Raw genomic sequence first — 15,079 nt, 5'->3', positions numbered from 1 at the left:
ATTAGGTACCTCTTGCTAGTACCGGGTTGGACCCCCTTTTGCCTTCAGAACTGCCTTAATCCTTTGTGCCATAGATTCAACAAGGTTCTGGAACATTCCTCAGAGAGTTTGGTCCATATTCACATGATTTTGGTGCAGATTTGTCAGCTGTACGTCCATGATGCAAATCTCCCGTTCCACCACCTCCCAAAGGTGCTGTGTAGGACTGAGATCTGGTGATTGGAGGACATTTGAGTTCAGTGAACTCATCGTTATGTTCAAGAAACCAGTCTGAGATGATTCATACTTTATGACATGTTATCCTGCAGCTTCTTAAGAAAGAACAAATTAGACTATATCAAATACACAAATAATTGTATTTATTCTATAACAAAGGAAACTCCTGTAGTGGCCGTTGTTTCTTCACAATATTCATCCTAGAATAATGTAAATAATGTGTGTGTGTGTGTGTGTGTGTGTGTGTGTGTGTGTGTGTGTGTGTGTGTGTGTGTGTGTGTGTGTGTGTGTGTGTGTGTGTGTGTGTGTGTGTGTGTGTGTGTGTGTGTGTGTTTCTTTCTAGCTGATCTGAGCTGTAGCACCCGGCCCACAGTAGCGTAGTTCATCTGTAGCTCGGTTCATCTGTAAGAAAATGGGAATCTGATGTAACAAAAGCTTTAACACAACTACAAATAAATATATGATAACATACGATACTGATGCAACACTGTCAAGCCATAAAAATGTGGCGACATGTCTGAGCTCATCAAGGAAAATCTCTGAGGTCACGTTGCTTCTTCACAACTCATCTCTGTATCTACGTTCTTGAAAAACATGCAAGTGTGATCTTGTTGGCCAGTTTGTTGTTTCACACTTTACTTATTTTTACTGAAACTAAAACCTGTAAAATAAAGTCTTAATCAATTTCCACTTATCTGCCCACTGAAAGTAATTTCACCAAGTTCCACGATCATATCAGATATGAACTATAATCAGTGATAAAACCTTCATGTATTTTTTCTTTTAAGGTAAATAATCATGAAATTAAATAAGGTGAAGTATTCAAGCAGTTTCTGACTTTAGGTTCTGATGATGTTTCACCACGTTAAAATAAAAAATTAAAATACATGAGAGAGGCTCTTTAAACTTCATACCGTTGAAAGACCCTTCAAACATGTTCGGTTTGTTTATTTGGTTTTTTATGCGGGTCTTTTATACCACAACCAGGCCTGCTCACAGTAGCAACAGACAATAACAACAAGATGTGCAATATCTGTCTACCTCATAAACATCCTACCTGCTTTTTTCTTTCTTTCTCGTACTGCACTACTATTTATTTTTCATTCAAATGTATATACTTCATATTTTGTAATTATATATTTTTTACTTTTTTACCCTTTCGCTGCATGTGTGTGTTGAGTGAACTGCTGCTGTACAAAGCAAATTTCCCCATTGAGGGAGAAATAAATTATCTTATCTTATCCTATTCCCCTTTTACATTGCAAAATTTCCCTTTGCTTTGCATAAGGAAACTTCCCAATGCAAAATATCAAAGAGGCATTTTGCATTTGCAGGCAATTTTAGTGGAACAAATCCACTAGACCAGCAGAAGACTTCACATCACTTCGGCACTTGGGGTCACTCTCTATCTATATATATATATATATATATATATATATATATATATATATATATATATATATATATAGATGGATATGTATGGCTGAGAAAACTGGCCTATGGAAACGTGGCGTAAAAACCCAGCTTTTTAAAAAAGCCTTTTCCTGTTGATTTTATTCGTGGTTGATTTTAACTTGTAGCACTGAGATTTGTTTTTAATGAAAAGTGCACTAGAAATAAATGTATTAAAACTGTGCTCTCTGAAATACAATCTCAATTCTAGCACTACCACATTTTTAAGCTCTGCCTTGGACAAACCTAGTATAGCTAATATATAGTAATATAGCTCCTCCGAGCTCAGGAGTGAGACGGATGTCGACCAGAAAGACACACAGAACAAGTGGGTGAGGTCCCGGTGAGGTGTGACAGAATATTTTACATATAAAAGGTTACAGCCTCTGGCAGAAGTTCGATGGGGATTGTGGCAGGTTGGAGAGGTGGATGGGACACGCACCTGTGTCCCATCCACCTGAGTGGCTGGTTCTCTCCACCTGCCTGCCTTATAAGGCGGAGCCGGACAGCAACGTGGGGCTTCGAAGGACGGAGGAGGAGAGACACAGAGTTTCGTGCAGACCCCTTTTTATTTAGTTAAATCACCAACACCCACATGTGCACAAGCATCACCGCCTGACAGCAGCTCCTCCGACCTTCGAAGCCCCACGTTGCTGTGTGACGTCCTTCCTGGTTGCCACTAGGCCCAGACACATCGATGTCTGACGGACCAGGTTTAATGTTTTGTGTTTGATGGTAATCTTCTGTCCAGCTGTGTGTCATGTAAGGACCGACTCCAGCTCAACATCACAAAACTCTTCGTGACCCTTAGGCTGCATCCCAATTGAACCCCTCGCCCTCGTTTTCTTCACTAACCCTAACTTTTGCGCGTTCCTGTGAGGGTAGTGGTGTCCCAATTCCTCTTTTCACCTAGGGGGAGGGGGCATAACGAGGGCTCGGGGCTGAGAATAGCCCCTACGGATCGAGGGATTTCAGATGCTCACTTGGCGAGCGAGGGGGTATGAAAATTTCCCAGAATGCTTTTCGTTGTCATTTGCGGACTGAATCAAAAAAAAAAACATGGCGGACATTTCTTATTTTTTTGTGAATAAAATCAATATTTTGAGTTAGTTTCTGCATAAAAATGCGTTTTGATTACATTTCTAGTTGCAAACCAATATTTTACTTTCATAATATTCACTCAGTAAATGTACATCATCCCTTTTTTGTCCGTTGTTCGCTAAGATTGCGCCGGAGTAAAGGCTGTTAGTTTAGGCCGTAGGCTACGTTAGCTACGCCGTAGGCTCTGCGTCGATTTGACTCGCCGACCGAAGGCAAACAGGCAGACTCGTCTTAGAGAAATAGAGAGAAATAATCCTGTGACTCGTCAGATTTGTTTTGGATGTTTCTGATATAATAGTTTTCAGAAACCACAAAGTAATCCAGCTGTTATCTGGGTAATTTACACACTTTCAGATAAAGTTGCCGAAAATCACGCCAGAATAAAGGGATTTATGGTTGATGGTGAAAACGAGGGGGGGAGTAGGACAATTGGGACAGGCACCTGGGCCAAGTGCCCTAGATTTCAAGTGCCCTAAAATCTCCCCCTTCTTTTTTAGGGGTTAGGGAAGAAAAGAAGGGCGAGTGGAGAAAAGAAGGGCGAGTGAAGTTGAATTGGGATTGGGCCTTAGTCAGACTGGAAACCTCTTTCTCAGCAGTGGTCATGTGATTTCCTATGAATACAGTGAGGAGGAGGAGGAGGAGGAGGAGGAGGAGGAGGAGCTCTGCACAGGTGAAAAACACCTGAAAGTATTCAGACTCTATATTGATGTTGACGGAGCAGCAGAGGAGACCGGGTGAGTGTTTATTCCTTTTTCTTCTGCTGTTAAAGTGTCTGAGACTGAAACTAAAGAAGTAAATAGTTTGGGGTCAGATAAATGTGTCCTTGAGGACTCTTGTTCAGACGTACCTGTATCAGGTTTAATCAAACACAGGAAAAGAGACTCTGGAGGTGGTTGGGACATTTTTGAGGACGCAGTGACTGACATCCAGCTAACTTCATGACTTTTTGACATCACATGGGGGTATACAGGCAGGGGGGAGGGTTCTGGATGTTACCTTTGTTGATATTTGAATTAAAACAGGAGCTTCTTCCTCCTCACAGAGGAAACACCCGCCACCACCATGAACCTCTGACGTGCGTGTGTGTGCTTGCATTCATGGGTGTGTAAAATACTTGTTTTTCCTCATTCCTATCAGACTAGTCTTTAGAGTTTATGAAGAAGTTTGATAGCCAGAGAGCAGAGATGTGAATCAGAGGAGAAACAAGAGAAACCTGATCAAATCAGGTGAAAAATCACCTAAAGTTGTTTGTCAGCGTTTGATAGACGAGTGAACGTCAGACATCCAGGGAAGACTGAGGCTGCGTCCGATATTCCATACTTCCACCCTAATGAGTAGCAAAAACAATACGTGAGATTTTTTAGTGCGTCCGAAACATTAGTACGTACTCAATAGTATGTACTATCCATACTCATTCTGGAGAAATGTATTAGTGTGGATTGATGGACACTAGCAAAGCAGAAACTTCCCACAATGCAATTCAGCGGTGTTTGGTTGCTAAGTGATACGTTTATGTCATATATATGACTATATGTCAAGTATAATATTAAGTATAATAATATTATTATATAATATTAATATTATAATATTCATATATAATAATATTATATAATGTCATCTTGTTTCGGCCAAGATAAACGGGAAAGAGCGGAGCAGAGCTGCTACTGCTGCTGTGACACGTCACTTCCCCCCAATGGCAGGAAGTATGGAGCTAGAACAGTCTCATAATTCACAAATGCACAGGACAAGTTTTACAAATGCACAGACCGATTTGCAAATACACACAGTTTCACACGTGCACAGGACAAGTTTTACAAATGCACAGACCGATTTGCAAATACACACACAGTTTCACAAATGCACAGAACAATTCACACGTGCGTAGGACAAGATACACAAATGTATTTTTGATGCACACACAAATATAACCTGATTTACAAATGTTTTTTTGTCTGTGAGCTGCGCTGGATTTGTGTGTGAGACTCCCTTGACGTGACTCGATCCACAAATAGGTTTTTTTTAACATGGAAGGATCTGCAACCAATCAGATGTCTTCCTTTGTTCCAGCCAATCATAAGAGTGCACCCCACGTGGGGGACGCAGAGCAGTGGATAAAACACGACTTACTCTAAACCAATCAGATTAAAGGGGCGGATACACCTGCTGTTTCAACTGCGTTAGCGCCGTTCACTTAGAAAAGTGATTAATATTTCGAGTTGGTGGAGTAAAGATAAATAAACATCAACAGGAGATAAAAGATAAATAAACAGGATGGAGAGGAGATCACTGTTCTGATTTTCTTGTGATCTTGGTAAATAAAACAGCGCGATCTGAGATGGTTTGTCGGGCTGTTCAACCAGAGCCTTCAGGAGAGCTCTAGTCCTGCCGATGCAGGAACTGATGATGAGAAACAGCGGAGATTTTTATATATTTGCTCCGTTTGGTTTCACGACGTATTACTGTCCCGCTGATTCAGCTCAGAACCAGACAGACGCAGCAGAGAGCTGCTGCGCTGCCTGACGGGGACGAGCTGCAGCGGCCAGGTGGAGCAGCAGCGCATGTCAGGAGATTCATTTACCCAAATATCTGGAGTAAAGTCGGCATCAGTCGACTGATAACCGAAGAACCTCTGTATCCAGCTCAGATGTTTGATGATCGGTGGACTAAACCCCGACCAGCATCATCACGGCTGCATCTTCCCATGAGCACGACTCTGTCTGCACTGGGAATGTGTTGATCTGCCACCGCTGTTTTGACACACGTTTGTCTCTGTGTGGTGGCGATGTCACATCATAAATGTGAGGATAACAGCTGCTTGTTTCTGACCTCCACGTCCGGTCACTGTGGTCAGCTGGTGTCTGACCGGGACCAGCGCCACTTGCGGCCAAAGCCAGAACGCAACAGCAGCAATATTCACCCCTGTCAACAGGCTTGTTCTCCTGAAAGACACCTGTAGTTCAAATACAGAAATATCTCTGCTGTTTCTCATCATCAGTTGCTGCATCGGCAGGACTTGGAGTGCAGTCTCCTGACGGCTCTGGTTGAACGGCCCGACAAACCAACTCCGATCGCGCTGTTTTCTTTAGATCACAAGAAAATCAGAACAGTGATCTCCTCTCCATCCTGTTTATTTATCTTTTATCTCCTGTTGATGTTTATTTATCTTTACTCCACCAACTAGAAATATTAATCACTTTTCTAAGCGAACGGCGCTAATGCAGTTCAAACAGCAGGTGTATCCGCCCCTTTAATCTGATTGGTTGCAGATCCTTCCGTGTTAAAAAAAACCTATTTGTGGATCGAGTCACGTCAAGGGAGTCTCAAAACTCACACACAAATCCAGCGCAACTCACAGACAAAAAAACGTTTGTAAATCAGGTTATATTTGTGTGTGCATCAAAAATACATTTGTATATCTTGTCCTACGCACGTGTGAATTGTTCTGTGCATGTGTGAAACTGTGTGTGTATTTGCAAATCGGTCTGTGCATTTGTAAAACTTGTCCTGTGCACGTGTGAAACTGTGTGTGTATTTGCAAATCGGTCTGTGCATTTGTAAAACTTGTCCTGTGCATTTGTGAATTATGAGACTGTTCTAGCTCCATAAGGAAGTGCCGTGTGGCTCTGAATAGACGTCCGAATGAATGCATAGTACTGATATTTACTCAAAAGTGTGCCGAACTTAAGTATACTTTTTAGTTTATACTGTTTAGTATGGCATTTCGGACGCACCGTGAGACTCCAGAAGCACTGGTTCTGGTACTGGGGTATCTGGATCTGCTGACGCTAAGAATCATGGGAAATGTAGTTGAACTTTCCTGAATCAGATGCAGGAAGTGTTTACGTTCCATCTGGAAGAAAATATTTGTAGGAACGAATTTAACAGAAATAATCTTAGTTTGCTTACAGTTCTACAAAGTAAACAGAATAATTTTATACCCCCCTTTTTGTTTTGATGATTAAAATAAGATCCTGTATATGCTACAAACAGTTTTTTTTTTTTACTTTTATTTTTCAATTTTTGCATAAAACAACATCAATAAAAAAAAACAACAACAAAGAGGTCTGGGGCGAGACAATGTACAATCCAGTCAATATAAGAAAAAAACAAGATTACAAGTACAGTTCAGTGGTCAGGTCATCTCAGATAGCCAAGAGTTATAATTATTGAGTGTCTATGTGGTTATAGCAACCCCATTTACGCCAGTACATGTCCCCTTTCTCCTTTTGGAGTGGAAGAGTGAAAGTCATCTTCTCCATTAGGCGGATAGAGTTGGTTATGTTGATGAAGGCGGCGGTGGTGGGGCGGTTCTTCTGAAGCCAGGACTTTGTTATTGCTTTTTTACTTGCGACCACAAATATCTTCAAAAGATATGCGTCATCTTTACTGAGTGCTTGTCGAATGTGTCCAACACAGGTGCAGGTACAACAGCGTGAAAGAGAAATCAGTCCTCAAATCCAGGATCTCTAATATTAAGTTGCCTACTTCCTTCCAGAAAGGCTGAACATGTGGGCATGACCATAACATGCGTGCGTGGTCTGCAGAGACCTGACTACACGCCCTCCAGCAGAAGTGCTGTGTGCCGCTAGATTTAGATTTTTGTTCGGTAGTAACGAAAAACCGGATCAGGTTTTTCCAGCTGTAATCTCTCCAGTACAGTGAATTTGTTGTGGAAGACCTTGTAGCCCATGCCTGGACCCACAACCTCCTCAGCTATCACTATGTTTACTTCCTTTTCCCAACGCTTCCTAATGTAGTCTGTTGAATTTTTGTTCATTGACGTGAATGCATTATATAATTTGCCCATGATGTCTAATGTTTTTTGAGTTATACGCATCAATAAATACCTGGATTATTTTGGAAGGCTCTGCTGAGTCGTAACTTCTCGTTTCAGTTAGGAAGAAGTTGCGGATCTGAAGACACCTGTAAAAATCCCCCATCTCCAGCCCATAAGTCTGATGAATGTCCTCAAGATCATCAAAGACTCCGTTTGTTACTATCCGACACATAGATGTGATGTCTTGCTTCGCCATGCGTCTATATCTATGGTCTAGAGTTGCTGGGAGGAAGTGTGGGTCAAATGCTGGCCAGCACAACAGTTTAATCTCTTTGTGGAGTTTATATCTCTTCACCACTTTTAACCACATTTTCACTGAGAAAGCAACCTGCTGGTTTTGGAGTTGAATAACTTAATTCATTCTGCTGAGACATCCCAGTGTCGACTGTATAGGTATGTCCATTAAAGATAACTCAATGTCTTTCCACTTAGCCTCATAAGCCGGGTTACACCAGCACCAAAGGGGCCTCAGCTGAGCGGACATGTAATAATCTTCCAGACTTGGTAGGGCCATGCCTCCCCTCTCCCCGGGCAGCTGTAATATTGAATACTTAACTCTGGGACTTGTGTCGTTCCAGATGAATCTAGACAGATGCCTATCCCATCCCCTGAACTGTTTTAAAGGCACCTCTACTGGAAGTGATATGAATAGGTATAACAATCTTGGGAGGATGTTCATCTTAATAGTTCTTATTCTGCTGCCGAGGTCGAGGGGGAGCATGCGCCACCTGCCCAGATCATCATATATTTTCCTGTTAATCTGCTTATAATTAACATCATATAGTTGTGCTATATTCTTCGTTAAAAAGCTGGAACCAGTTAAATTGATTTTCCTCTAACAGTTCTTGTGATGGAGCATAATTAAAGGTTAAAACTTGGGTTTTTTGGACATTAAGCATGTTACCAGAGTATTCCCCATACGTCCCCAGGATGTTCATCAGCACTGGTACTCCAGATTCAGCGTTCTTGAGTGTTACTAACACGTCATCCGCGTAAAGGCAAATTTTGTTTTCGACGTCACCTATTTGTATGCCCTCCAAAGCCGTCTCCTCTCTGATGGCTTGTGCCAGTGGTTCGATAAATAAATTGAAGAGCGACGGGCTAAGGGGGCAACCTTGTCTACAACCACGTTGTAGCCTGATAGAATTTGATAGGCTTCCATTAATTTTTATCCTTGCTGTTGGTGAGGAATAAAGGGTTCTGATACATTGTATGAATGATTCACACAATCCAAATCTGTCAATAACTTGAAATAAAAAATCCCAACCAACTGAGTCAAAGACCTTCTCAGCATCAAGGCTGAGAAGGACTGCACTCGATTTTTCTTTGGAAATGTGGTATATGAAGGGCTCTCCTGATGTTGACCTGTGTTTGTCTGTTCGATAAGAAGCCTGTCTGGTCCCTTTTCTATCAAGGAAGGCATTACTGTTTGCAATCTCTTGGCCAAAATAGTGGCATAGATTTTTTTAATCTATGTTTAAGACACTGATTGATCTATAGCTTTTGCAGTATATTTTATCTTTTCCTTCCTTAGGTATAACTGATATGAATGCCTGACTCCATGATGGTGGGAGGAAGCTCTCCTTCAGAGTGAAGTTGAACAAAGCCTGTAATAAGGGGAGCAGTGGCATCCTCATACCCTTATACCATTCTGGGGGGACTCCGTCGCAACCCGCCGATTTGTTAACACTGAGATCAGATATATCCCTCTATCCAATTTGGCACTCCTTTACCTTATGGCAGTCCTTATTAAAAATGAAAAAATAGTCAATTCTTGAATGAATATTGTGCCTTGAAGAATAAAAAGTGAATTCACTGTCAAATCAGTGAGAATACCGCCATATGTCAATCAGACCTAGTTCCTGCAATATTTTATTTATTTCTGTTTCTATGGGATTCTTTCTCCTCAGTTTGTTAGTGGTGTTTAATTTTGTGTTAGGAAGTATATTAAAATCTCCTGCAATCATGAGAGTGTCGTATGCTTCAGCAGCGATCAAATTGAATATTTTCCTGAAGAACGTGATATTGCTGCCTGGGGGGGCGTATACGTTGCAAAAAGTGACTTCTTTATGTTCCAGTTTGCCCTTCACTAAGATATATCTACCCTCTTTATCCTCGTGTTGTGAACGCATAACAGAAGTATAGAAGGTCCTTATAAGGACAGCTGGACAGGCGTGTGTGTGCTGAACTTCCTGTTTCTGAACATTTCCTGTTTTTGTGGTTTCTGTTATATCTACATTTTAACAGGTCAGTAAACTGTATTTATACGATGATTCGGTCTCATGTAGTTGATTTAATGTACAAACATCTCAGAGAAGGTGTTATTTTGGGTATTTGGTGACTTAAAAAGACTTAAATCTTGTTTTTCTGCTGCGTGATGTCGTCTAAACAGACAGATGTGTCACGTTCTCAGAGGTTCTCCACGCTGGAAATAACTGTTTGATCAGATTTGATTGAATTTTTTTTTTTAAACTTTTATTTTTCAATTTTTGAACAAAAAAAAAACAACAACAAAGAGGTTTGGGGCGAGACAATGTAAAATCCAGTCAATATAAGAAAAAAAACGAAAAAAAAAGATTACAAGTACAGTTCAGTGGTCAGGTCGTCTCAGATAGCCAAGAGTTATAATTATTGAGCGTTTGATCAGATTTGATTGAATTTGTTCCCAAAACTTTGCTGCATTATTTTGAGCATGCAGATAAATATAATGTGACAATTTCAGGGCAGTTTATAATAAAAAGCTGAATATTGTTTCCGTTGAAAGGACTAGGTTCAGTTCCTGGATCAGGAGACATGAACAACCTGGTATCAACAACCTGGTAGCCAATACCTGTCAACCTGTCAAACCTGTCGCCTGTGTGTGTGTGATCCTGATGTTCAGAAGAGTTTTACAGATTCTAAAAGTTTGATTTATTTCACTAACTGAGACTTTTTTAAGCTCCAAGTTTCTATATTCTTCAAAACTTTAGACTCTTCTTTCTGAGACTTGGATTAGACTTTAACGCAAAGTTTCTTTGTAAGTCTGTTTCTCAGTGAGTCGTTCAGGGGTTTGTTTACTGAACAAAGAAGGAAGTTAGCGTTGAGCTAACAAAGTAGGATTCAGGGTTAAACTAACCAACATCTGAAGTCTGACTGTTTCCTGAAAACTGTCGTTTTATGATTTAAGAGAAATAAACTGATGTTTTTGTGTAGAAAACTGAACACGAGCAGGTAATGTTCAGGTTGGGGCTCCTTAGTGAGAATCAGTGAAGAAGTGGTTTCCTGGATGACTTTATCAGTCTTTCTTTGAGTTTTTAATGAAACAGAAAATATCTTCTCCAGGTGAAGCTTCACAGATCCCACCTGGACAGAAATGTTGGCACCTGGAGGGTTGACTCTAACCTTTTGACAAAGTCCTTCAGGGAAAGTTGTTAAATTGATTTCTTGACTTAGTCGTGTTCTAATAAAGTTTCTGTCTACAGATTCAAAGATGGTCGGTGTTTCTGGTTCATGTCTCTGAATGACTGAAGTCCAGAAGATGGATGATTGTGTGGAGGAAGAGGAGGAGAGACCAGAGTCTCCAGGATCCAGCTGTCTGTCTCTGAAGAGTGACTGGTCCAAAGATTATCCTCTAAACTTCAGTAAAGAACCTGGACCCTCAGACACAGAGTAAGACAACTGCTGTTAACTGATTCTATGACTCATCATGACTTTATATTTTCTGTCCATGGTGGTTTATTTGATGATTTAGGTTCTTCAAACATCACTTTTTCCTTCTGGTTCCTGTTTTTCCACCACGGAGTCTTCTGTGTTCCTGAACCATGTGGTCCTGCTGGTTCAGAGACCAGAGTTTGGTTCAGGATGAAACCAGCTCTCCAGATCCTACTGATACTATTACTATTACTACTACTACTACTACTACTACTACTACTACTACTACTACTACTACACTGGTTCAGGATGAAACCAGCTCTCCAGATCGGTCCAGGAGAGTCTGCTGCAGTTTTAGGACTCTAGTACTTGTTGATGACTTTAAAAACTAATCAGTGACAGATGTTTTGCTAGTTATAAATATATAGATTAAATAAAAATATAGAACAACATAACATTCAAAACTACTACTGCTACCAATGCTACTGCTACTACTACTCTTATTGCTACTACTACTGCTACGACTACTGCTGCTACCATTACTAGTACTGCTAGTACTACTGCTACTGCTACCACTGCAGGTTAATAATGTGGGTTATTGCAGGTTTGATTGTAGGTAAAATATTCAACAAATTGTAATTGTTGTTTTTGATAAAAAAACAAGTTTTATTTCAACATTTTACAGGTTTTGGAGGAAGGACATTTCGATCTTAAATCGCTGCACAAAAACTGTAAATTGATTCATCTTATTTTGTCATCAACAAAAGAATTTCAGTTCAATTCAGGAAGTGTTGAGTTTGAATCATTGAGATGTTCAGAGGGTCAGGAAGCAGGAATGTCCTCAGATCCCTCATCCCTGTGGAAGGTTCCTGCAGAGGAAACATGAGCTCTGATATCAGGAGGAGAGGAAAGCAGTAATCTGCTCCAGGACTGGATACAGACCAGATCAGGGGTGGACAATCCTGAAGCAGGAAACATCTAACACATGCAGGACTGTGGCTGTCAGGACCAGAGTTGGAGACCCTGCTGTAGATCTTCTTCAGTGCTCATCAGCAATATTATCAGTGACTGATGGGAATTTGTGTTTGCAGAGGTCGGTACCACAGTCGGAGACCAGAGTCTCCAGGATCCATCTGTCTGTCTATGAAGAGTGACTGGTCCAAAGATAGACCTCTAAACTTCAGTAAAGAACTTGGACCCTCAGACACAGAGTAAGACAACTGTTGTTAACCGATTCTATGACTCATCATGACTTTATATTTTCTGTCCATGGTGGTTTATTTGATGATATAGGTTCTTCAAACATCACTCTTTCCTTCTGGTTCCTGTTTTTCCACCACGGAGTCTTCTGTGTTCCTCAACCATGTGGTCCTGCTGGTTCAGAGACCAGAGTTTGGTTCAGGATAAAACCAGCTCTCCAGATCGGTCCAGGAGAGTCTGCTGCAGTTTTAGGACTCTAGTACTTGTTGATGACATTAAAAACTAATCAGTGACAGACGTTTTGCTAGTTATAAATATATAGATTAAATAAAAATATAGAACAACATAATATTCAAAACTACTACTGCTATCAATGCTACTGCTACTACTACTCTTATTGCTACTAGTACTGCTACGACTACTGCTGCTACCATTACTAGTACTGCTAGTACTACTGCTACTGCTACCACTGCAGGTTAATAATGTGGGTTATTGCAGGTTTGATTGTAGGTAAAATATTCAACAAATTCTAATTGTTGTTTTTGATAAAAAAACAAGTTTTATTTCAACATTTTACAGGTTTTGGAGGAAGGACATTTCGATTTTAAATCGCTGCACAAAAACTGTAAATGGATTCATCTTATTTTGTCATCAACAAAAGAATTTCAGTTCAATTCAGGAAGTGTTGAGTTTGAATCCCTGAGATGTTCAGAGGGTCAGGAAGCAGGAATGTCCTCAGATCCCTCATCCCTGTGGAAGGTTCCTGCAGAGGAAACATGAGCTCTGATGTCAGGAGGAGAGGAAAGCAGTAATCTGCTCCAGGACTGGATACAGACTAGATCAGGGGTGGACAATCCTGAAGCAGGAAACATCTAACACATGCAGGACTGTGGCTGTCAGGACCAGAGTTGGAGACCCTGCTGTAGATCTTCTTCAGTGCTCATCAGCAATATTATCAGTGACTGATGTGAATTTGTGTTTGCAGAGGTCGGTACCGCAGTCGGAGACCAGAGTCTCCAGGATCCATCTGTCTGTCTATGAAGAGTGACTGGTCCAAAGATAGACCTCTAAACTTTAGTAAAGAACCTGGACCCTCAGACACAGAGTAAGAAAACTGCTGTTAACTGATTCTATGACTCATCATGACTTTATATTTTCTGTCCATCTTGGTTTATTTGATGATTTAGGTTCTTCAAACATGACTTTTTCCTTCTGGTTCCTGTTTTTCCACCACGGAGTCTTCTGTGTTCCTCAACCATGTGGTCCTGCTGGTTCAGAGACCAGAGTTTGGTTCAGGATGAAACCAGCTCTCCAGATCGGTCCAGGAGAGTCGGCAGCAATTTTAGTCTCTCGTACTCTAGTACTCCTTCATCACATTAAAAACTAATCAGTGACAGATGTTTTGCTAGTTATAAATAGATTCAATAAAAATATAAAACAACATAACATTAAAAACTACTACTGCTACCATTACTACTATTAATACTGCTAGTACTACTGATCAGTGACAGATGTTTTGCTAGTTATAAATATATAGATTAAATAAAAATATAAAACAACATAAACTTCCATATAATTGCATGTGATTTAGTTTTAGTACAGTTTTCATTTATAAACTACAATCAATCCTATTATCAATCCTATCCTCCTATTGTTCTCTTTCTGTATTAATAAACCTTTTATTTCCCGTTGCAAATGTTACCTATTAATTCATGTAAAGGTTTGACACAAGTAAAACAGAAAGAAGTTGCTGCTTCCCGCTCTATTCAATTCAATTCATTTCTATTTATATAGCGTCTATTACAACAAAAGTTGTCTCTAGGATCTTTCCAGAGACCCAGAACCTGACCCCCGAGCAATTATTACATAAACAGTGGCAAGGAAAAACTCCCCTTTAGGAGGAAGAAACCTTGAGCAGGACCTGAATCATAAGGGGGATGGGGGGTCCTCCTGCTCTCATGTATTAAGAGCAGCCAGCAAGAAACACGCTCCCTCTACTGGACAAACCTGGAATTACATGCACCTGCAAAGTAATCAAATCCCGATTCAAATCCCTGAATCACCTCCAGCTTACGGATCACCAGTAAACAATGTTTAACCCTCAAGAAAACGTATCATATAGAAGGATGTAATACTGTCCTATTTTCAGCAAGTCACAAACATCCATCCATCCATCCAGCCATTGTCCACCGCATTATCCGAGTCCGGGTCGCGGGGGCAGCAGTCGGAGCAGGGATCCCCAGACTTCCCTTTCCCCGGACACCTCCTCCAGCTCTTCCGGGGGGACTCCAAGGCGTTCCCAGGCCAGCCGAGTGACGTAGTCACTCCAACGTGTCCTGGGTCTTCCTCGGGGCCTCCTCCCGGTGGGACATGCCCGGAACACCTCCCTAGGGAGGCGTGCAGGGGGCATCCTATACAGGTGCCCGAGCCACCTCAGCTGGCTCCTCTCAATGTGAAGGAGTAGCGGCTCTACTCCGAGCTCCTCCTGGGTGACCGAACTCCTCACCCTATCTCTAAGGGAGCGTCCAGCCACCCTGCGGAGGAAACTCATTTCGGCCGCTTGTATCCGGGATCCCGTTCTTTCGGTCATGACCCAAAGTTCATGACCATAGGTGAGGGTGGGAACGTAGATCGACCGGTAAA

The 15,079-nt window shown here is 41.2% G+C and overlaps 1 protein-coding gene across 1 annotated transcript in view; it reads left to right on the top strand.

Annotated features, from left to right (window-relative positions):
- Positions 1-3,472: 3,472 nt before the first annotated feature.
- LOC133423116 (NACHT, LRR and PYD domains-containing protein 14-like) overlaps positions 3,473-15,079 on the top strand; it is a 43,851-nt gene continuing 32,244 nt past the window's right edge. Inside the window, exons 1-4 of the mRNA XM_061713251.1 lie at positions 3,473-3,503; positions 11,068-11,254; positions 12,328-12,447; positions 13,422-13,541. Of these exons, the coding sequence (XP_061569235.1) occupies positions 11,106-11,254; positions 12,328-12,447; positions 13,422-13,541 (389 nt within the window). The 5' untranslated portion in view covers positions 3,473-3,503; positions 11,068-11,105. The remainder of the gene's footprint in view (positions 3,504-11,067; positions 11,255-12,327; positions 12,448-13,421; positions 13,542-15,079) is intronic.

This window comes from Cololabis saira, chromosome 22 (assembly GCF_033807715.1).
Source record: "Cololabis saira isolate AMF1-May2022 chromosome 22, fColSai1.1, whole genome shotgun sequence".
Lineage (NCBI taxonomy): Eukaryota > Metazoa > Chordata > Actinopteri > Beloniformes > Belonidae > Cololabis > Cololabis saira.
This window is presented reverse-complemented; position numbering and strand designations above follow the sequence as displayed.